Source organism: Leptinotarsa decemlineata, unplaced genomic scaffold (genome assembly GCF_025532065.1).
Source record: "Leptinotarsa decemlineata unplaced genomic scaffold, Ldec_3_MD MMD2_P_RNA_scaffold_6, whole genome shotgun sequence".
Taxonomy (NCBI): Eukaryota; Metazoa; Arthropoda; class Insecta; order Coleoptera; family Chrysomelidae; genus Leptinotarsa; species Leptinotarsa decemlineata.
In genome coordinates, this window is record NW_027412533.1 from 15,163,108 (window position 1) to 15,187,475 (window position 24,368).

At 35.2% G+C, this 24,368-nt stretch overlaps 1 protein-coding gene across 5 annotated transcripts in view; it reads right to left on the bottom strand.

The window, feature by feature from the left end:
* LOC111508491 (ankyrin repeat and sterile alpha motif domain-containing protein 1B) overlaps positions 1-24,368 on the bottom strand; it is a 122,137-nt gene that overhangs the window by 85,985 nt on the left and 11,784 nt on the right. For all 5 annotated transcript variants that reach the window (XM_074170044.1, XM_074170042.1, XM_074170040.1 and 2 more), the window contains exons 2-3: positions 16,517-16,597; positions 12,177-12,330 (exon numbers count right to left, since the gene is read on the bottom strand). In XM_074170044.1, coding sequence (XP_074026145.1) covers positions 12,177-12,330; positions 16,517-16,597 — 235 coding nt within the window. The remainder of the gene's footprint in view (positions 1-12,176; positions 12,331-16,516; positions 16,598-24,368) is intronic.

The following is a 24,368-nucleotide window of genomic DNA, read 5'->3' on the forward strand; positions in this document are numbered from 1 at the left end:
CTCCTGCAAATTATCAGTATTGAAACAGAAAAAGTTATGTAATTACTTACCTAGATTGCGTGATTTAGCTGTTACTATTTGAGGAATAAAAACATTATTTTAAGTGATATTGGTATAAATAAGTCTCCACAAGAAAATTGACTTGTTGCCAGGGGCAGATATTTTTGAAAATTTAATTACAGGGAATGTCGAAACTTTGAATAATGGACTTGTTGCCATAGAAACGCATCTTGGATGGACTATAATGGAACAACTGTATAACACAAGTAACAATCGTATTTTTGTCTGTTTCACTGATTTTTCTATTGCTGATTTGTGGGAGTAAGATGTTTTGGGTATAAATAAGGAGCCCGCAAATACCACAACAAAAGAAATTATTGATTTTAAAACGGAAAAGTATTTCAAGAAACGGTTTTGCAGACAGATGATGGTAGATATCAAGTAAATCTTCCTTGGAAAGAAGGTCATCCGAAACTTTCAAATAACAAAGAAGATTATGTCTTTAACAAAAAAGTTAATTAGTTTTGGAAAATTTGAAGATTATTGTTAGGTTTTTGCAAAATGAGAAGGTCCTCAGTGGCTAAAACACGAGTCCAGAAAATTGGCCCCATACAGAAATAATTCGTTCACCGGAGGATATGATTATTGAACAGAGAGAAACGATTTCTGTTAACTTCGCACAAAATGAAAATTTTTCCAGGCATTTCGAATACTCCTCCAAATATACGGAAATTGTGAGAATGATGGGTTATACTTTGGGATTTTATAATAATTCATCAAAGAAAAATCAAACTAGAACTGGCGAATTAACTTTCGATGAAAAAGAAATGGCAAAACTTCATATTTTAAAACTAATACAGAGAAAAATTTTTGGTTTGGATAAAAAATCTACTGAAAATTTTCATTTAATGATAGACAAAAACAATATTACACGTGTGCAAACTAAACTTATACTGGGTGATGACAGTAATAATTTCATGTATCCTGTTGTTTTACCATATAAACATGATATTTTTAGGAAATTCATCGAGGAACAACATGAAATACATCTTCAGGCAGAGGCTCAACCACTTCTTGGAATACTTCGTGAAGGATTTTGGATACTGAAGGGAAGAAAGTTTGTTGAAGAAGTGAGAAAAATGTGTCCAATGCAAACGATTCAGAAGAAAATGCATAAATACACCTTTTGCTCCACTACCGAAAGATAGGATAAACAAAGTGTACGATTTGGAGATAACGGGAGTAGATTTAGCTGGTCTGTTGTACTTAAAATGGGGAGAGAAGTCCTGGATCGTACTGTTTACCTGTGCAGTATATCGAGCAGTGCATCCGGAACTGGTGAAATATCTATCAACAGACGCATTTTTATCATCACTGAGGTGATTTATAGCGAGAAGAGGAAGAGTTTCAGTTATATATTCTGACAACGGGACAAATTTTATTGTAGCGAAAAATTATTTGAAGAAGATAGACTGGAATGAAGTTATGGACTACTCTACAGTTAGAAAAATCAAATGACATCAGAATCCTCCAACAGCCGCTTGTTGGGGCGGTTGGTGAGAACGCATGGTCAGAATAATTAAGGAATTACTTCGTAGAAAATTAGGAAAAGCAACTTTAACATATGAAGAATTGATGATGACTTTATGCGATTGTGAATTCATAATTATTGTGAGGCATTCAACTTCATTTCGGATGAAGGTAATTTAAAACCTCTCAGCCCTTCTATGTTTATTTCGAATATATCTACCAGTGAAACTCCAGATTTCGATATCATAGACAGACATCATTTAGATACCTGCAGAAGATGGTCTCCGAAGCCGATTCAGAAAGGAGTATCTAGCGGAGCTCATACATACTGGTCATAGGAAAATAGGTAGTTTGAAAATTGATGAGATGTTGTTCTTGTCAGCAGCGGCAATGTGAAGCGAATAAACTGGCCTATAGAAAAAGTATTCGAAATTTATCCTGGAAAAGATAACGTATCCAGGGTATAGAAAATAAAAGTGAACAGTGGGGAACTTATTCGACCGCTTCAGCGTTTACATCCTTTAGAAGTTACGACAGAAGAGGTCAGTAAGAATTTTCTTCAAATTGAAAAGGAGAATTAAGTCAAAGGTAAAACTGATGAGGACTACATAACAGAAGAGCAGGACATCAAAGAGAAAACTGAAGGGATTAGTCACAAGAAGAGGGGAAAAGAGAAATTTCTCTTTTGTTTTTTATTTCAATTTCAAAATGGGGGAGAATGTTAGATTTAGAGTATGTTTGTATCATTCCTTCTACATATTGATTTTCTATTTAGTTTATGAGATGTTTGATAATATTTTTAGTTGAATCAAGTTTTTTAGTAAGATTTTGATTAGAGTTGTCAAATAAATAGATTTTTTGATAATAAAATTATGTCCATAGAGGTGCGGAAGTACAGAAGGGCCTCATATTCTTATTAATCTCGAAATTTCGACTGTTATATATATAATAAAAATATGTGGCCCTTTTGCTCTTTCCTTCTTCTTATTTTACTGTACACTTTTTTGTACGGCGTTTGATGAGACAAAATCCTAGTTATATAATTAGTGTCTACATCCATGAGAGCTGAGCAAAAACTGTTTGCAAATAACCCCTCCGCCACTTGGAATCTTGTGAAACTGTTTTTTTCTCACCTAGATCAAACATGATGACCACCAGTAGGCAGAAGAGACTGTGTAATATGGAAATGATAAACAATTATAATTGAAAAACTGGTAATAAGTTCCTTGAAAAACAAAATAAATATTTCCTAAAAACCCTTAGTTAAGTTAAAAAGTAAATTTTCACGTAATGCTCTAACAAGCAAAGTCTGGAAGAAAATTAACACAGCGTTTCTCGTTGCACTTCAAAAGTTCAAATGGACAAAAGTTGTCTGTCAGAGGCAACAGTCAACTTCGAAAAACCTCGTCGAGTTGAGCTGTGAGTGGCACGTTGTATAGTTTCTTATTATGTATACTCCAGTAAATGCGTTGCGAATGTAAAACTGTAAAAATTCTACGTCTGAAACTTTGCAACCTAAAATTGTCGGGAAACTTCCAGATTGCAGCTCTGGAGAAAATTGCTGATACACTCATCTTTCTCGTGATTCCTGATCATTTCACTACTCAGTGATTAAATTTTTCAGTTTCGAAATTATAATGGTGCGATATCCATTTGGGTTATTTCAGAAATAACTTGTTTTGTAATCAAAATATCATTTTCATATATAATTGTTAATAGTTCTCTGAAACTGAAAATGCCATTCATTATTTTCTTCAATACAAAAATGTTATTCATTAAAAAGAGAGATTAGTGTAGAATTTGAAAAGAATGGGTTACTGTTACTCATTTGGCCGTAACATTTTGATAACCAGATATCAAACCATCGTTTTCCTTACAAAATACTAACAAAATATACATCAATAGAAAAATGAGGAATCGCTTTCATTTGATGATGATGATAAGCTTTCGTACAGGAAAATTAACTGGTATATCACCTCAATCGTCATCATGAAAATCAAAACCAAATTAGAACATAAAAACGGACCTTTTGAGCTTACCTCTGACAAAGAACTGGTTAGGGAGTCACTAAAAAGTTACATAAATATATTTTTGACTAACAAATATACCTCAAAACATTCAAGTCATCTAAGATAAAATCAGCATGACGTAAAAAATAAATTGAAAGGGGTGTCTTTTTAAGAAATAATCATTTTCAGGCTGTCTTGATACAAAAAATTTGGGAATCTTCCAAAGAAAAAAAAAATAATCAAATTAAAAAAGTAACTCTATACAAAGATGTGTAGATTACTCCCACAAAAGAGTAAAACTTTTCTTTCCCGTGAAAAATAGATTCCATGAATGATTTGTCAATTATTTATTTTATTATCTGAAGAAAAAATTGTAAATACAGATTTTTTAATCGTATTCTTGAAAACATCCCTCTTATTCTTCTATCCAGATGTGATATTCGATAGTCTGAATGAATACATACCGGGTGTCAACGAATCTATTAGACAAGTCATAATTTCTAGACTATTAGGAGAATTGAAATGAGATATGGTATACTTGAATGGTATGTGGAGAGGAATGTTTTCACATATTTTTCACTTTCCGGACACTTCCGGTTTCAGCGGAAATGGCTCCGGTTCTGAATTTTTAAATGGAACACCCTGTATATTGTAACATTTTTGGATTTCTGAGACAATTCTGGATCAGAAACTGACATTTCCGGAAGTTTTTCAGCCTACTTGATTTTTTCAGAGTCACTTTTAAAATTGCATCTAGGTGGTCATGATCGGACGTAAACTAATCTATGGACCTCAGGTGATATCAGAAAATTGCAATAGCGGAGTTTTAGTGACTAGTGTGTTGAATATGAATGAGACAAGTTTACAAAATAACATTTTCGTGTCTAACTATTATTTTTCAAATGGCGACCATTTTTTGACAAGCAATTTCCGAAAAAAGGATTTTTTGACGAATCTAACGTTACTAATTTATTTGCGATTGGATCAACAAATTTAACAAATTCAACTAATAATTTCAGCGATGCACTTAGATTTTTTGCAATATCCTAAGTTCTTGAAAATTCCACTATAGTAAATTTTCAAAGTGCATCCCTCCTTGTTCAAGACACATTTCAGCTCGTTCAATTGTTTCTCTCAACACGTTTTGTAACATTTGAGGCGATATACTTCTAAATGCCTGTTGAATCCTTTCTTCTAAGATTTCGAGAGTGGCTGGGGCTGTTGCATAGTAGACCCTTTCTTTTACATATCCCCAAATGAAGAAATCTAACACAGTCAGATCCGGTGAGCGGGCAGGCCACCGTACTGGACCGTTGGTTGCAATAACTCTATTATTAAAATGCTCTATTAAAAAATCAAGTACGTCTCTGCTATTATGGGGTGTGCTCCATCTTGCTGGAAGTAAATTTGCCGTAAAACTTCTAAAGACATATCATTAAGATGATCCTCGATTTCATTTTGAAGAAAACTCAAGTATCTAACCCCTGTTAACTGACCTTGAAACAATATTGGACCAATTATTCTGTTTCCAACGATACCAGCCCAGACATTGACGCCAAACCTTTCTTGAAAATTGCCCTCTCTCATTGCATGTTGATTTTGATGGGCCCAGTACCGACAATTCTGCTTATTAAACATGCCATTATTTGTAAACCGTGATTCGTCGGAAAATAGAATGAAGTTGATAAAATTTGGGTTAACTCTATGATTTTGAAGCAACCAATCACAAAATACTACTCTTCTATTGCCGTCGTCAGCATACAGATGTTGATGTAACTGATATTTAAATGCTCGATATCCGTGCTTTTTCAGTATTTTTCTTGCTGATTCGTGACTTATCTGCATTTCTCTACTAATTTCTCTTAAAGAAACCGTTTTGTCAACTTCTACCATAGCAAGAACGTTAATCTCAGTCTCCTCATTTATGACAAACCTCTGTTCTGCGTCTCGATTTCCCTCTTGCCTGAAACGACTCTCAACATAGGGAAAATACTGATGAGATGGGTGTTGCCGATTGGGATATCTCTGAGCATACAACTCAGCAGCTTTCCTTGAATTTCTGTTGCATTCTCCAAACAATAACAACATATCCACTTTTTCACTTTGAGTATACATTATTTCGACGAAAAATTAAACTAAAATTAACGAAAATCAAGAGAAACTTCTACTTTCTGCTCATAAAGCTTATGTCACTGTCATAACCTAGGTGAGCGTTTTGTTCTCCAAAGTGGAGAAATATTATGCATCATTCCTATCCATGGCACCCTTGACAAAAGTAAATGAATTTGTATCGAGTATTTTCCTCAGTAATATTTAATTTATGTTCTTATTTGTAATCCAATCGCAAATAAATTAGTATCGTTAGATTTGTCAAAAAATCCTTTTTTCGGAAAGTGCTTGTCAAAAAATGATCGCCATTTGAAAAATAATAGACACGAAAATGTTATTTTGTAAACTTGTCTCATTCATATTCAACACACTAGTCACTAAAACTCCGCTATTGCAATTTTCTGATATCACCTGAGGTCCATAGATTAGTTTACGTCCGATCATGGCCACCAAGATGCAATTTTAAAAGTGACTCTGAAAAAATCAAGTAGGCTGAAAAACTTCCGGAAATGTCAGTTTCTGATCCAGAATTGTCTCAGAAATCCAAAAATGTTACAATATACAGGGTTTTCCATTTAAAAATTCAGAACCGGAGCCATTTCCGCTGAAACCGGAAGTGACCGGAAAGTGAAAAATATGTGAAAACTCTCCTCTCCACGTACCATTTATCTGTACCAAATCTCGTTTTGATACACCTAATAGTCTAGTCGTTGACACCCGGTATACTGGATATTTTTTTTAATTCAGTTGAGGTTCATATTTCCGTTTTCCACCTGTCGCCTTAGCAATGGTAGCCTGGTACGATTTCCATAGATCTATTACCTGTTAAGAGAATATATGCGTCTTTGATTTTGATAATTTTTTCATGGGATTCCTTGGTGATGGTTTTTTTGTCGCTCCATTTTGTTGCGTGATCACCAATTGATTTTAGAATATGCATCCCCAATTCTGCTATATTACGATGTTCTTTTTTTAATCTATAGGGGTTTTTAGGTTTCACCTATATAACTTTTTAAAGAACAAGATATTGTAAATAGGCTCTTTCGTTTTTCAAACTGTATTTTCTGATTTACTTTATGTCCGAAAAAATCTCAATATGTTGGTTTTACATTTCCGATCCTATTATATGTCTTCTCTTATTCATGATGTTCATTTTTTCTCGCAACTAGGGGTCTTTAGGTTTCAGCTATATAACTTTTCCACAATAACAAGGTATATCTTAAATACACTCTTTCGTTTCAACCGCACTGTCAAGTTTAGTTGGCATCAAAAAAGAAATCAAAGTGTTGGTAGTTTTAAAATGTGTTCTTATATTATATTTCTAACCTATTCGTCTCAATTTTTCTGAAAAAAAATGGTACATGAGGTATGACGTTAGTTGTTAGGTACGTGTGTTTTTAGGATTGTAATAATTCTGTAATCTCTATGTAATTCAACTCTATTCATTCTTTAGATTATGGAAGGTTATACACCAAAAAACAGGAAACATAGTCACGTCCATAAAATATGTCTTAAAAAATATTATTTTTTGAATCGAAAAGTTAGGTTATGTACCTATGTCATAATTGTGTGCATATGATCTTTTTAGAAAATTGTCATGAAGTTTTTTATCAAGTATCTTCCTTATTTTCCCCAATCTACGTCTCTATTCAACGTGTAGCTTGTATCCCGGCCACATCGTGATTCGCGTAATTTGCAAAGCGAATACATTTACCCGACATCAAAACTGACTAATGCATAGTTCGATTATCCTTTTCAGAGGATAAATCAAGTGAATTACGGGTTGAAATCAAACAAGCAATCCAAGTGATTGGCAGTATAAGGGCCCATTTGTGCAGATTAATCACCGTTGCCTGTATAATGGTCTGTCGGGTCCTTTCACTACGGCCACTTCACTATACGACCTTTTGACAAACCATCGCAGGAGCAGCATTTGGGGTGGAAGACTAGGGGGTCATCAAGGACGCTGGTCAGATGGGATGCCATCGTCAAACTAATCATAAGAAAAGACAGTCCATCTTATGGTTTTTCTGAAATTGCAGGTATTCAACTTTTATTATTTCATTCACCCGTTTTTAGTACCTATAACATGAGAATTATTCCAGAAGATACAGTTTCATGAAGTCATAGGTAAAACAGACCCGGGTCATTTTGCTTCGTTGGCAAAAATATGAGAGAACACAACGTTATTTATTAGTAAAATGAGTAGTGGCTTCATCAAAAAAATGACTAAAAAAATGTAATCAAATCAGGTTGAATTGGATGTTGAGTGAAACGTTCGACAGGATATCCGGTAAGTGTGAGAAACAACTAAATATTTTTATACTACATTTTCCTATTCATCACCGGATATTCAAGCTTTCCGACGATAGAAAAAAAAGATAAGGTATGAACAATTGATTCCACTTTTACAAAAGTTGCAAAGTTAAATGAATGAAATTTTATATTTTCCATACGATGTGCCAATTCTAATAGAGAATATAGTGAACAAACGATAATATTTATAAAAATATATTGATCGCTGGCAACAGTAACTGTTGACTCCGAAGATATGAGTTGAGTGAACATTTGCGTATATACACAATAAAATTCAAAATATAGAATTTCAATGATAGATAAATGATAGCAGCATGTTACTACCAATATAAAAATCTCTTGCTTCAATTTGCCCCCAACTCTTTGATCATTTTCATATATGAAAAAGAAAGCAGACTTTGAATGAATGGTAATAAATTGTACTCACATAGAACTCATGTGAATGATATCTGATTCTTATTCCACAACAAATGTTTGATATACAAACTGAGTAGAGAAAAGTATCTTCTGTATAATTCAGTGTTCATATAGAAGTATTTGTTTCGAAAGAATTTTTTTTCTTTCGTGTAATTCAATGTTTATATGAAAGTAGCTGTTTCAGGAGGACTTTCTTTCAGTTTGTGTCTGAAAGTTACTTCTTTGCATGATCTACACATCCATGTATAAAGTTACTTATTTTCAAATTGATTACTTCCTTCCTTTCTTTGGAAGATTCTCTCATCCCTTTTTTTTGTATCAGATGGAGTAGTAGAAAGCCAAAAACTTTCTTTCCCGAAAAAGCAGACTTATTAAATCATTCAAGTAAAATATATCATTATCGAATGAGGAAACATCTGGTGTAGACTGAATTCAAGGAAAAACATTTCCCATACACCAGAACTGCAACACTTTTGTCGACTAGTATTTCACCAACCAAGTTGATGTCATCAGGAAATTAACGTAGCTAATTGTCACTATTTTTTGGACTTGAAGGCCGCCGATTTTTTGAGTCTACGATCTTCCAAAGATATATAAAACCAACTTGCCACTGAGACCAATAGTCACTGCCTTAGGCTCACCGACCTACCACCTGGTGAAGCATCTGGCCTCGCTCCTTCAACACAATGTGGGAAAAACAAACTCCTACGTCAAGGACTCGACAAATTCTTGTCAGTTTCGATGTTGTGTCTTTGTTTACCAATGTCATACTGAAAGTCTCTCTGAGGGGGCTAGCCTACTTGTTTCCGAGAGATATCTTTTGACTTCAGAACTTTGAATTAAAACCGACCTTGTGGCTACATTACCTGGACAACTTGAACGCTCAACATCCCAGCATCAAGTTCTCCATAGAGACTGAACAGGACCAACGGATAGCATTCCTAGATTTATTCATGTGGTGCTAGATTAACCGACAAAGTGTAACGAAAACCCACGAACACAGATAGATACTGCACGCACTATCGAACCACCATCCTAGCCAAAAGATAGGAGTCATCTCTGCACTGCTAACTGAACGAGCTCGAAGAATATGTGAACCAGAGCATCTTATGAAAGAACTGGAACAACGTCTTCGAGCCACTCGGCCAGCGAAACGTCAGGACGGAATTCCAAAAATAGACTGCCTTCAAAACCAAAAATTAATGACACTGAAAAACTGGACCGCGAAAAGGCTCAACCATTTTGTCGTTTATTAGATGTGTCAATAAAAATTGAAACGGTAATATTTTCAGGAGGGGTTAGTTTTGGCTTCCTACCTTCCATAAAAATTTTCCAACGTTTTTTTGTTAATAATGGATGGATAACTAGCCAAAATGTTTGTCCAAATAATTTCTCCTAAAAATATTCCTATTTTCGATTTGAATGAACTTCCAATGGCTAAAATAAAACCTACCAAATTATTTCATTACACAATTTATGTGATTAAAATTGCAGATACACAAGAATAAAATCTGTAACATGATCGTGATTTAATTGACTATAAGAAAATGGCAGTTTTTTTTATAAAACATGTCAATCTCACGACTAGTTTTTATATCATATACATCGTGTAATGTAATAAGTTAATGGGTTTGATTTCCTTTCAAGTTTTGTTCCCTTCTTTTTAGAGCATGAGAATAAAAGGTTATTTTGAAAAATGTTTTTACTAATGATGTATTAATTTGGGAAGCAAGCGACCGCCATTAACAAACCAAGATGGGTGTAAAGACTTGATTGTACGTGTGTAACTAATGCAATGAGAATTATATTATTATATTATATTATATTATATGTATATATATATATATATATATATATATAATATTATATTATATTCAAAATTAATCCGTATGACTTTTCTTCTGAGATAAAGTTGCAGTAAACGGTCGTTTTAAAAAAAATAAGCAATATTTTTCCAAAATCTATTTTACCCCATCAGACACACTACATTTAACAGTTGCTGTCATCAAATTATTGATATAACAACTATCATAGGGTTGCTGAATGATCAACAGGAGATGTAGTAACATCAGAATGTATAGAAGTACATCGTATACATGCTGTGTGTACGTAGCAAACCACGATTAATTATACAGATTGTGCAAACATACAAACATATGAACAAGTTAGCAATAAAGTTTGTGACGGCCATAAACGAATAAATGAGCTCCTTAACAAATATTGAAATTCTGAAATGAAAAAGCCATTGCTTCTAGTAAATAAATCATCATCAGTTATGTTATTATAAAGAATGATACAATGTAAGATAACTCATCAGAGAGGATCCAATAATAATCAGCACATTTTAAATTTCAGTACCATTTTTAATTGACCTTATAGTTTGAGATAACAAGCAGCAAAGATGTGAAAGCTCGCCAGATGACCTCAAACTTTTATAAATTGCAACCGAATTTACGTTATTGGGTGAAATCTTAATTTTAAATATGTTATATGGATAACTATAAAGTATATTCTCTCAGTAGCCGGATTGTTTTGATACTTCTAACAACGCGACAAACATAAAGACGGGGTATAGAGCAAGAGGCAACATACGAGTTAGATGTGAATTAGGTAGGATCTCTGCTTCCGCATTTCATTTAATTATTATGGTGTTGAGTTATTATATATACACGATATATACGCACATTTTATTTGTGTACTTTGCAAAATAAATGTTAATGTATTTGAGAGAATCAAATCAAATGTCATTATCAAATGAAAATGTAATATATAAAACAAAGTCGCAAAATGGCGTTAGTTTCATAACTTAAATCTCAAAAAAGGCTGGACCGATATTCATGATTTTTAATTTGTTGGATTTGTCTCCATCAGGAAAATTTAAAAAACTATTGAAACATTTGAAAACTTTGAAGAGAAACTAAATTGATAATGTTCGTTTTGTTAGGTTATGAAAGTTACGTGCATGGTACATGCAAGGACAATTGAAATTAAAAAATTTGTGATTGTGCACGCATCAATAACGGTTATGTCATAATAATTGAAAGCCCAATAACTAGCTTATTTGCAGTAGAGTTACCAGTTATGGTTTGAGAATACACGGCGTGGGATTTTCACAGCTTTGGTACCTATTGTCAGCTAAAGCCACGATGATTCTAACTTCACATTAACCCTTCGTTCCATACCTATATTGGGGCGTAGTACTGAGAAACTTTCGACTTCTGTAAAATAACGAAAGTATTGCAGTCACGGGCTCTTGCTATAGCAAGAGATGTCATAGATGTCATATTCGGAAACGGAGATGACATCGCCCTTGTTAACCCAGGTTTGTTCTATAAGAACAGTTGAGTCCATCAATGCATTTGTGGTTCAGCCTCACACCACAGTGCCGTCTTGTGTTGGATCATAAATGCGTTGTGTTTGGGCTGTGTTTTCTACTCATGAATTTTGTTGTCACTCACAATTCCATGTTGAAATTGCTATCGAATTTGATACCCAACAAACCTTTCTAGAGGACTATCACTTTTTAACCTTTACTACACTCTATATTTTTTTCTAGATCAAACTGGAATCTCTGGCGGAATATAAATGCAAAGCAATCACTTTTCCACATCGCCAACTTTAGTTCGTGAAACACGGGTCGCGAAAAGTTTTGCATTCCGATTAAGAAAAGTGCTAATTTCTAATTGATTTATAATATTGTTCAATTAGCTCACATCTAGCTATGTAATATAAAAACACATCCGTGAACAGCCAAGATGCGATAACTCAACAGTCAAATGAAAGTAATCGATTTACCGTAAGATTGACGTTGCATATGGAAGGTCCTGATAACAGCAATCTCACAATCTCAACGTTTCCCGACCAGGCCGCCAAGTGAAGGGGCGACGAGCCTTTGCTGTCGACGATATTTGTTGAAGCATCATGTTCCAGGAGCAATTTGACGATTTCTCTGAAAACAATAACACAAGGTCATTTCAATTAGAAACCCTTAACCAGGAATGAATTAGTAAATGCAACGAAGCCATACATTAATTCATGAAAAACTACAAATATATAATTTGGACACATTACCTCTCATCAAAATGGTCATTTAGCCGTTGAGATAGAATAAGGTTTGAAATTTCCCTACCTTCCATAATCATCTGAATGAGCCAAAAGAAATATGAATTAATAGGATGAATAAAACTAAATATAAATGAAAATAATTCATTTCAAAGATTGAATTTTTACTATATTACATTCCATAAAATATCAAGACAATATGAGCCATGGACCGTGAGAGTATATAATATCAAAGTGAAGCTAGATATCTTCATGTTGCTGGCTATCTATCTGTCAAATTTCAGGTAACCAGGTAGTTTGACAGATGTTTTTGGTTTACCAATTTGTTTCATGTTAATTTCCGTATGCAAATAACTATCCTGTATGAGAGTTTATACTAAAAATCCAATCACAACTGTCCAAATTTGTTGATCATGACTAGACTGGGTAGGTATCGGAAACATCGTAATGTCAATTGCCTAAATGTTGCCAAAACGAACTGGCCTCATTGGCACGAACGTCATTGTGGCGACGAAAACCAAATGGCACTATAAAAGCATACGAAGGTCATATTTGACAGAGAGGTCAATAGATATGTTACCAAATTTACAAAAGCCCAGCTAAGCCACAATCGTAAAGTTATTGAAAAAATTATAGGTCTACTGAAAAAACATTTTGAGTTCCAAAGCAATAGGTCATCCTTTGAATATACTGCAGAAGATATGTGTACAAATCTTGCAAATTTGCAAATCTTGTCCCATAGTGAATATAGTGAATGGTAAATGATCAAAAGCAGATGTACTGTTTAAATCTGTTCTGTTTAAATCTGTTAACCAGCTGTCGCATCCCTACTAACGACAACCCTTAGAAGTCGAAACTTGTGCGAGCTAAGGACTAACGAGGTGTTACCTTTTAACGTGTGATTCATAACTGGAAAAAACAAACAGATTTAAAAGTTATAACAAGAAGCCTCTGGTGAAATACCTACCCAAAACTGCAAAAATAAAGAAACGGTTGATAAGTAGAAATATTGCTATGATATATATTACCAAGACCAAGTTATGGTAAGAATTGAAACTCAGAGACACGATAAAACAGAATGTTATGGACATCTTTCAAATTTATTATTAACAACAATTACTACTGTCAACATGAATCAACATATATACTGTGAGCATTCATGAACATGAATGGGTAGTTGTTAAAATTGAAATTATCAATAAACCCCCTCAATTCAAATATGAGAATATCAGCCTCAATATCTTAGGTTGAAATGAATTTTAAAGATACGAGTTCATTCACAAAAACTTCTTACAACAGTAAACGTTTCAAATGAATATTCCCTACTGTAAGACTCACGAACTCCGCTTCGATCCGCACAGTAAGTTCCAGTTCCTGTCCCATGCTCGGTTTTCAAAACGTCTGTAAACCAGGTGTTCCTGCCGAACATGTTTTCGGGATGAATCTTTGCGGGTTTAGGCTTTAACTCCGAAGTATGTGTCGAACATATATTTGGGCGTCATGTAATCCAAAAACATGTTTGAAATTCGTTTCTCTACATATTTCTAAATTTCTGTTTTGTCCGACTCCAAGTTGCTGGGTGAGGTTTTCAGTATCAATTGGACTACCCTTCCTTTTTCAATTATCACAAAATGTAAAGGAGAAAAATTCAAGAGTGTATCCTATGCAGAATTGTCTTCATTTTTCCTGTTTTTCCCAAACATGCAAGTCTTATCGATGCATAATGTATCATGGAATTAAACAGCATACATCATGTCTGGTTTCAACCTCCATGTTTTGCCAGCATCAGTGCTACATTTGCCTTTTGTTTCGTTCTTTATTTTAGATCAGACTGGCGGCGTTCATCGTCGTTTCTATCAGGAGCCTTGCTCCCTTACCCTCTGGACTATTTTTCGTCAGAGGGACGAATGGGTCATGACTGATCTGTGATGGTGGCATGAAAGTCCTCAGACATCCATACCGCCCTTCGCGATGTACCCCCACCTTGGTGAGATGGATGAAAATATTATTCATCTGTTAACGGAGGACATAGAGGCCTCATTCGACAGAGTCGAATAGGGGCCTTCTATATCGAGAGGGGTCGTCTACAGCGTAATATATAGCTTCCCTGACTAACCAGATCAGACTGGGTCCTAGTAACACAGCCAGGTCCTACCTCAACCTCAAAGTTTTGAAGATCCTATGACCTTTGTCTTGAATCTCTTGGTGAATGCTACTATGGTCATTTTCGTTGGGCGTATGTTCAGTTCTTTTTCCTCGGCTCATCTTGATATAACATGCAGGACCTGCTGCCCTTACTATATCATTGAGACTGTCCTGTACTAGATTATTATAGTCTGGAAGACGTAGGTCCATAACAAAGGGGTTAAAACTCCCCTCTTAGGACAGCCCTTTGCAATCCGTGCCACCACTGTTTCTCCCATAATGACCGTGCATACCAATCTTTCTCTGAGGATACAGTTTATCGATCTTCCTTGATCTTGTTAGCATAGTATGCTTTATCCGTCACCCAGCATAAAGCTGTTTCTGTTGACAATCCTAAGTTGTAAGCATATTGGTATCGATGCATTTGTCAAGTAAGCCTGTCAAATAGTTTAATGTTTTCAATGCAAAAGACATGAGTTCTGTCTGTTAGTTCTGTATATTTTTCCTGGGTTTCGGAATGAATATGTTTTTTATGTATGATATGTATTCAAGAGCCAAACTTGCCCTGAGGATAACACCCATTTTGAAAGTTCCTGTCCTTTTTGCAGCATCACTGGATAAGTGTCATCTGTTCCCGACGACTTATATAGTAAAAATGAGCCTACAGGTTATTTAATCTTCTCCAAATCTACCACTTCAAATCTACCACATATCAAATGTTCCAAAATATTTTGAATATATCTCTCTTAGTCAACAAAAATTTCAATGCCATTTTATTATTCTAATGACCAGCATATCTTTGGCCTTTCCTGAATTCCTGATTTCGAATCAAGTCTCCAAGATATTTTTCAGGAAATATTTTTCAGCAACAGTATTCGGGACCACTAGAAAGAAATATATATACAAGGCAATATCAGAAACTTCAAATCGTAAAAACAATCTAGTCATTTATCGACCTTTCTGATCCAATTTACTTTTCATTCCAAGCTTCACGTAGTAAAAAACTCGATTTCCATTACTTTCACCTTTAGGTTGAGACACACACACGTTTCTTTTCAATTATTTTCAAAAAAGCTACATTAACATAACATAATTTTCGGAATCCACACAACATACCTGGTGAAACCCTAAGGAACAAGCCTAGCTTCAATTCATTTACAAAACTAACTGCTTTCTCATTAGCTGGTAGTCCTATGTTCCATTATCAGTTTGACTCTGGTATTTGTTCCCCCAACGTGTTTCCTAATACTTGAGATTTACACAAGATACAGCCTATTGTGAGCTATGCTATTCGAAAACTCAGATAACTGTGATCCATTTTTTGTTCTGGAGTCATCTTAGGTACTTCACATAAACCACATATTTTTCTTGCACATCAATACTTTTGCCACATTCGCTTGTGGATGAATCATAAACCTCACCTTTTTCATAATTAACATTATTTTACTGAGCGTTGTGACAAATTCAAAAATTACTTTCAGGGGATTGACAAGGCAAGAATATATGCATAATATTGTTGCTCAGAGTTCTCGTTCCGTACAAATTTTTCCTTCTCTTATTTCGTTCGCTGACATCAACAAAAGATCTTGTTGATGGTATTATAAAAAGGTCTTGTATTCAACAAGTAACACTCAAAGCCAAATTACACAAACACACATGTGATTCAGTACTAAGACCTTTGCTATCTGGCAGAGGGAGACATAAAATAAACGTCAAGAGTTTCACTATCTATTCCTATATCTCAGATAGTAACTAAATTTACGATCCTGCGATATCTGAAATATTGACTTATTTCCAAATTTCAGAGTCAAATACTCCTGTGTGCACCAGACCCTTTACGGGTTCTTTCGTCTCGAACAGAAATGTTTCTCTTGATTTTTTTAATTTCGGTTATTGCTCCAGTAGTGATATATTACTCAATAACTCACCTGTGACCATTCAAAGCCGCATGGTGAAGAACAGAATATCCACTGCTATCCTGAACATTCGCTCCTGGTCCCCTTCGAAGACTAAAACAAAAGAAAAACATAGTTAGCATTCACTCTGATCTTAGCAATTTTCATTGGACAATTCTTGTACCTTGATGTTTTTTGTTTTTTATCTTTCACAACTTTTCTTCACAAAAAGATAACATTTCAAAAAAAAAACTAATAAATAGAGTTTATTCTATGATTTTCACTATAAGGGTTTTACAAAAACCGCGACACGTGTTTCGCTATACAATAGCTTCTTCAAGCATAACAGGTATGCTTTACAAAAACCGCGACACGTGTTTCGCTATACAATAGCTTCTTCAAGCATAACTGTTATGCGAAACACGTGTCGCGGTTTTTGTAAAACCCTTATAGTGAAAATCATAGAATAAACTCTATAAGTTTTTTAAATATGGATTTTCATCAAGTATAGGTCAGTTCTATTCAATTAAGATAACATTTCGGTATTGAACCCTACATTTTTCGTGAAAAAAAATTCATTGTAAAGTAATAGGTACAATTTCATAATCGAAATGTCGAATTTTAAAATGATTATGAAATAATAAAAAATTATGAATATCAAACAACAGTGACTACTACACAAAACATGTCTTTCGAACAATAAAACTTGGTACTTTTGTGATATTGTTGAAGTGAACATGATTTTTTTTCAGTTTGACAAATTTCACAATGAAAATTCAGTTTAGTGAGGCTTTTTTTTTAAAAAAATGTCTATTTATTAAAATAACAATAGTACATAAAAAAGCACGTAATAACTATGACCAACGTTAAAGTTGTTCTTGAGGGATTTAATATTGATGGAACTGCCTGGGGAATCTTAGATTTATGAAATATACTCCAATCGGTTCTTATTAAAATTTCTATGGAAAAGCAAGCACAAAATGCATCATTTGATTGTACCTCACCTCTAGATAGCTGTTGAAGAAGAAAACATTGATGTATTAGTGGAATTGGTGGTTTTAGCATCTGATGATAAAGATTTTTTTTAACTAGTGATTAATAATGTCTTGCGATTTTATTCGACAAAAACCATGTTTATGAAATATCAACAAATCTCCTATCCATTGATGCATCCACTGGTTGTGACACAACTATAACCCCTTTTTATATAAAAAGGAAAAACAGTTTAATTGAAAATTTTAATAAACATCAGAACTTACGTGCAGCGGTTGAAACGTTCATAGATGAAGAATCACACGAAGAAGAACTTTTCAATGAGAGTATTGATTGTATTCTCACAGTGTACGAGTACAACTGCCATGCATTTGAATAAAATGGATTAGCTTCTAAGACCAAGAGCGTAGAGTTCTCAGTGAATTAGTAGTTTGATCATGAATGATGAAACCTACAGATATTTAGGAAAGGTGAATTATTGTTAGATTGTTTGCAAACAAAGGCGTATTACATTCTCCTACAAAAAGACGCAGTAATTTACAATAATCAAGTTTCATTCCTGTCAAATACTTAGGTACCTGTTGGTTTTAACATTCGGAACTGAATTGTCATTTTGTATATCTCTGAAAATACTATCCAAGTTAGTCCGTTACCTCCAACAGAAAATGCAGGAAAATAACATATTAAAAGAGTTCACTTCCGAGTTTATTAATAAAAAAGAATGCGCTAATACCTCACGTATAATGGGGATCGTAAAAAGTGAAGTACTTGAGAAAACTTCACAAAAGTATATTTGGTATATGGAAATAAAACATATTGTTTACACAGTATAAGTAAATCTGTCCTTGCCTCATAAGGTTTCAAATAATAGGACTTTCGATTTCCTGTTTTGACGCTACTATAGAGACTACCAGTGACTGGCTCCTGTAGCTATGGTCAGTTGCCAATTGCAACGCATAATGATCAGCACAACGTGTTCAAACGAGTCCAAAACCGTTGGCGAAAAGGTAACTGGAAAAAATAGGCGGCAGATCTATTAGAACCAGCGCTGGACTGGTGGAAATAACTGTTAAATGGAGCCAATGCTAGCGTTCCAGTGAAACTAGTGCCAGCAGCAACTGGCATCGTCTAAGTGGTCTTTTAGGAATTTTAAAAACTATACTTTGGAACACGTTCATAGCATGTGTGTCACCGTCATCTTGAACACATTGAAAAACAAATTGTGATTACAACTAATAATTTCTCTACAAAACTCTTGGAAACTTTAGATTGATCTACTTGCAGTATCAAGTAGGGGTACCGAGTTGGTAGCAGTATCTATATTTTTTTTATTGATTTGATTTCCACTCCAACACCTTACTCAGTTAAAAAGAGTATTAAATGAAATCTCATATAATTTTAAAATATTTACAAATAACCCCACCCCTTCTCATTTTGAAGAACTTTCCAGCAGAATCAAATAAAAATCACGCATGGAGCAGTGACTTTCAAATCGAAAAATAATTGGAATTACAGCAATTCAGAAATCCCGTCAATTACTCCTAAAAGGTACTTCAGAAAGCAATAACGCACCGGGGGCGTTAAAAGCCAATAATAATAAGGGTGTGACTATATTCCCTTCGATATTGCCGGATTAAAACCTTCATACAAACACTTAAAAACGCTTAATCCGTAAATCTCATATTGCTGTCACTTACTCAATCAAGCCAAGGCCATATGGATTTTCGATATTCTCCTGTTTTTATTTATTTGCTTTTGGAGGAACATGATCGTGAAAAGAAGAAAGGGCATTTGTACGTATAAAAAAGAAAGTTATAAAAAAAATATATAGCACTGACATGATGAACACATGCGTACAATTCAACGTCGCATTCATTTGTCTGTGTTGGAGCATTAGAAAGTATCAGTTTTAATCGCAAAGACGGTTCTGTGGGCTATACAATATTTTATTTTTCTCTATTTCGTCCAATTTATGTCCTGTCGTTTTCGTGATTGTTTATTTCGAACAAATCATTATTATGTTTACAAATTGAACAGTTCCATTATGTTTATTCACATGCACGTTTAACTTTTTTCTGGTATATACCACAAATAATGACAACTTGAAGGACCTTTCTATATCCGTTGTAATTTACCTAAAGTAGACTAACTATTTCTATTCCTCAATTGAGTTCCTTGAAGTTTAGTATTATAAAGGAGGTGTAGAGTTTTGGTTCCCCACAATCGCCTCCTCTTAATTTTGCTCAATATTGAATTTGCTCCCACTCTTATGAAATAGAATATATTGCAATACCACTGTGTTCATAAAAAAGGCTCACTAAAATCGCGAACAGTTTCCCATGAGAAGAGCAGTACCAGAAAAACCTGTGCAAGGGTTTTCATTTTACGCAAGTTACTGAAGCAATAACCTTAACAGCTCAAAGATTATGCCCAATGAATCAAGCAGAACGACAGGTTTATTTTTTTATTGTCAAATCGCAAATAATATTCAATAAATAACACAGGCCATTGGTCATGGCTCACACATAGTGTTCTGTTTATGCATCTAATTTCCGCTGGTCGTTTCTTTCCAGTTGTTTCATACCTTCCAGTGTGCGGATTTTTGAAGATATACTTCCTCCCAGTATTACGGTATAACTGATTACAAAAAATTTCGGATTACGAAAGGTGTTTGTTATGTTTTACAAGTCGTAGAAATTTCCATTTCTGTCTACTAAAATCGTTCATTTGTCCTATGACTGTTCAATAGCATGAGATTTCGCTCCGAATACTTTGTCTTACTATTTGGTTTGATACTTTTATTCATGTTCCATCCATCATTTTGTTACGAGTACAATCTGAATAGCAGACAATTTTGGCTATAATGAATTGAAAGTAATGTCCTTAATCCATTTATTTTTGAAACTGAAAGTTTCCAAAAAACTACTTTACAAATTTTCTTTTTTGTCATGTCCTTTGTGTTCTGTCCCAATTTTGACTATGCTAGTTGAGTGATGATTCCATTTATAATTATTCTATATAGGGTCCAGAGTTTCTATTAGAACATGTAGTAGCATAGGGATACAAGATCACTTTTGTAGCTTTCATTGATCAAGTATTTCATTCGATTTGCCATCAAAAGTTTTCTCTCAGTTTTCAAGCGGTTACTTCTTGAGGTGTTCAGACTAGCTCGACTTTCCCAATCTACTGTTCCATACGTGACGATTGTTCTCACTATTACACTCAACATCTCTTATTTCATTCATGTAAATATTTGATCTCGCATTATCTCTTTTTTTGTTTTCAATAGAGACGGACTTTTATCTAGGGCGAACTTATAGATATTCATCTTTAGTTTCCCACTCAACACTCCTGTCTACTAACTGATGTGTTTATTTTCTGAGTAGTTATTATAAATCTCTTTGAGTCATAGAAGGTATTTTCCACTAGAATAACTAGTTGATTAAGTACTGGGTCTACACAATCGAGGATAACTAAACTATAAAATAAAAACTGGAAGATATATGGAAAGAAAGCAGACAGAAAGATAAAAGATAAACAAAAAAATTGAAAACAAAAGTGCTCAAAGAGCACAGAAATCCAATATCACTAAAAAAACTGGCCTAATGAACTGCATAAACGAGAAACGAAAAAACTAGTGCAGTTTTGTTTACAGACGAATCCAGATTTCGATTTCATCCAGATTCTCGTCGAGTAAGACTGTGGAGACGACCTGGAAATAATAAACGTTTGAGACACGTCCAGGAAGTCCACACATACAGAGGTGGTACAGTAATGCTATGGGGCGGAATCATGATCGGCGGCAGAACCGATTTCGTTTTTCCAAATCGCTCCCTCACAGCTCGACAGTACCTCGACACCATTCTTCTACCTATCGTCCGTCCGTTTGCTGGTGCTGTTGGTGAAAACGTCCACCTAATGCACGATAATGCTCGTCCACATATCGCGCGTCTAGTGACTGACTGGCTCACCAACGAAGGAGTTGATGTATTGCCATGGCCAGCACAATCACCGGACCTGAATCCCATCGAGCATGTGTGGGACATGCTTCAACGAAGAATTACTCCGCATATGGGGAACATTCACATAACGTTTCAATTGAAAGAACTTTTAATCGCTGAATGGGCAAATGTACCTCAACAAGACATTGACAATCTCATTTTGTCGATACACGATAGATGTAGGGCCGTAATAAACCAGCGTGGAGGCCATACTTTGTACTGATTCCAATTTTTTTTGTATTATGATTTTTTTTCGGTGTGCCAAAGAAGAGCCATATTTTTTTTAGTTTTGCTTATATGCGCACTCAGTATTTTTGACCATTTAATAAATTTTGTTGTAAGTTACATTCGTTTAATAATCACCCGTCAACTTTTTTTCCCTAAAGCAATCTAAAAAAAATTATTGCTATTTTTAAAAATATCCCTAGACTTTTCCGATGTATATATATATATATATATATATATATATATATATATATATATATATATATATATATATACATCGCCGTTGGCCCCCGATGATCCGCCACAGAACGAGACGATTGAATTTTTTCATTGTGACATGAATCGTCTACAAAATATAAACATTTTGCAGCCGAATCGAAAAATTCGAAAACGAGTTAGGCGAGATCAATAAAATGGATATGGAAGAGATGGATCTCACAAGGTTAAACACTGAAGTCTTCTTTTGTTAATCAGACATAATGGTCAATTTAAGGCAGTAGCAACTGCCAATAGCTGAACAAAATAGGAAAATGTCGCTGCTTCAGCTCTAGCACTGCAGGGACAGGCATTGGAAACATACCATTACGCTCCATTTAACAAAGGCGGCGGGTTGGCTATCCTTGTTCATCTTTCACTGCCTGAACCACTGTGCATGGTGTTTTTGGTGAGTGCATTGGCTTGGGATGTGGGGGTTGAGCAAACCGGCCATCGGATGCCTGCTTCCATGTAGCCCCGGTAAATACGGGAATGACAGAATCACTTGTGGTTCTGTTATTCCCTACCTGAATGACATCCCAACGATGGCTTAATCCTAAGGTGTGTGTATCCGTGCCGAGAGGATGAATGACACTGAGCCTATCAGCTGTCTCCACGGAACCTTTGAGATACCGGGCGCCCTCTCGTCGTAACATCGCCTTGTCACGGTAATGCGGGGCTCTGCCCTGATTGACCTTCTTTCCCTAGCTACTCGTGGGACTTTTATGGACAGACTGAACTTGAAAATTCTTTCTGACGCTGAGTCTACAGAGGAGATGGATGTCGAGCTTACGACTCCAACCGACCTACCTGTAAATTTAGATCGGTAGCGAGTCTACAGATGAGAAGGATGTCGAGCTTACGACTCCAACTGACCTTCCTGTAAATTTAGACAGGAGCGAGAGCTTCTCAACTCTCCAACTCCTGATCCAATAACTGAACCTGAAAAAAAAGTTTGGTGGTGCAGCCAGGAAACGACTGAGTCACCTCCTCAAGAGCGGTGTACCTTATCAAACCTTCTTGTACCAAACACTTGCGCGGCGTACGCAAAATCTGTTCCCGGTGGAGGAACAACCCCCCAAGGAGCAGGTTAGCAAACGTTTGCGCTCAAATGATGATTCACCAAAACCAGAGGCGATAAAGCCCTGCGCGGTTGAATCAAAGCCATTGTCAGGTGTAGCTGACATGCAAAAACCCTCATATGGAAAGGTTGTCGCGGGTATCAAGGTGAGAATCTTGCACCTTGACTATCCGACTATCTCATTACCGATGAAACAGTAGAGCAAATACTTTGTGCCTGTCCCGCTGGGGACCGAATCAGGTTTTTAGAGTTCGGCAGAGCCCTACTCTTACCATCTGACCTGAAAGACCACTCACCATACAACTAATCGGCTTCGTTAAGAAGCTGGGTTTATTTGGTCGAGTGTGAATTTGTGTAAGCCACAATATACCCTTACGGGATGCAGTGGAGGGTCGAATCGACCCACTCACTTTGGACAACAACAAAAATTCTTGAAGCAAATATAGCTGAGCCCACTAAAGAGCAGATATCAACAAAGGTAGGAAGTCTATACTAGAGTATGGGGCAGATATCACAGACATCAAAAAACTAACTAACCTGAGAATAAATTGAGATACATGTTCTCATCGAAAGGTTGAAGGAGAAGTGTATGGATAGCCGCGTTGGATTTTGAGGCTACCAAGACTGATTCTGTAAAAACAAAAATGCAGCGAGGAAAGAAGCAAAGTTGAAGTAGAAAATCAGCAAATTCGTAAAAATCATCTCTGAATGAAGCGAGTCGTATGTGAAATCGGTATCTTCCAGGAGACTGACTGCAAATGGAATATTGAAATCCATAAAAGATTCCACATATATGTAGAATAAATTCTCCATTTCAAAAGGAAAAGCAGGATGTTGTTAGGTTATGATAGAGCGACCCATTGTGAAGCAATCTAGAAAAGACGATTGATCGCCAATATTCGAGAGGAGACAGACTGCCACCAGACAGAAGGCAGACGGCCAATACCAGATGTAAGGCACAGGTCTTTTGTATGGAATTGAATTATTTAATAAAGTTATTGAATTTGCACAATTCGAAATGTAACAATATTATTTTATATTACAAAATCAATACTTTTCAACATGAGCCAACACAATTAAAAATATGGTATGATTGCGTTGTTTACAACTAAAGTCGTGATTTTCAACGACAAAAGTTCACATTACCTCTCACTTCATTTCGTACAGACAAATATTGACAAATATTGATTAGCTGCAATTGCTCAAATATGGATCAGATTTCGATGCCCATGATTTGTCCAACATAATGGCACCTATAAACACCGCGCATTCTAGTCCTACGATATAATTATTCTGTGGTGTGCCATTTATTATAGTGGCTACTTTTAAC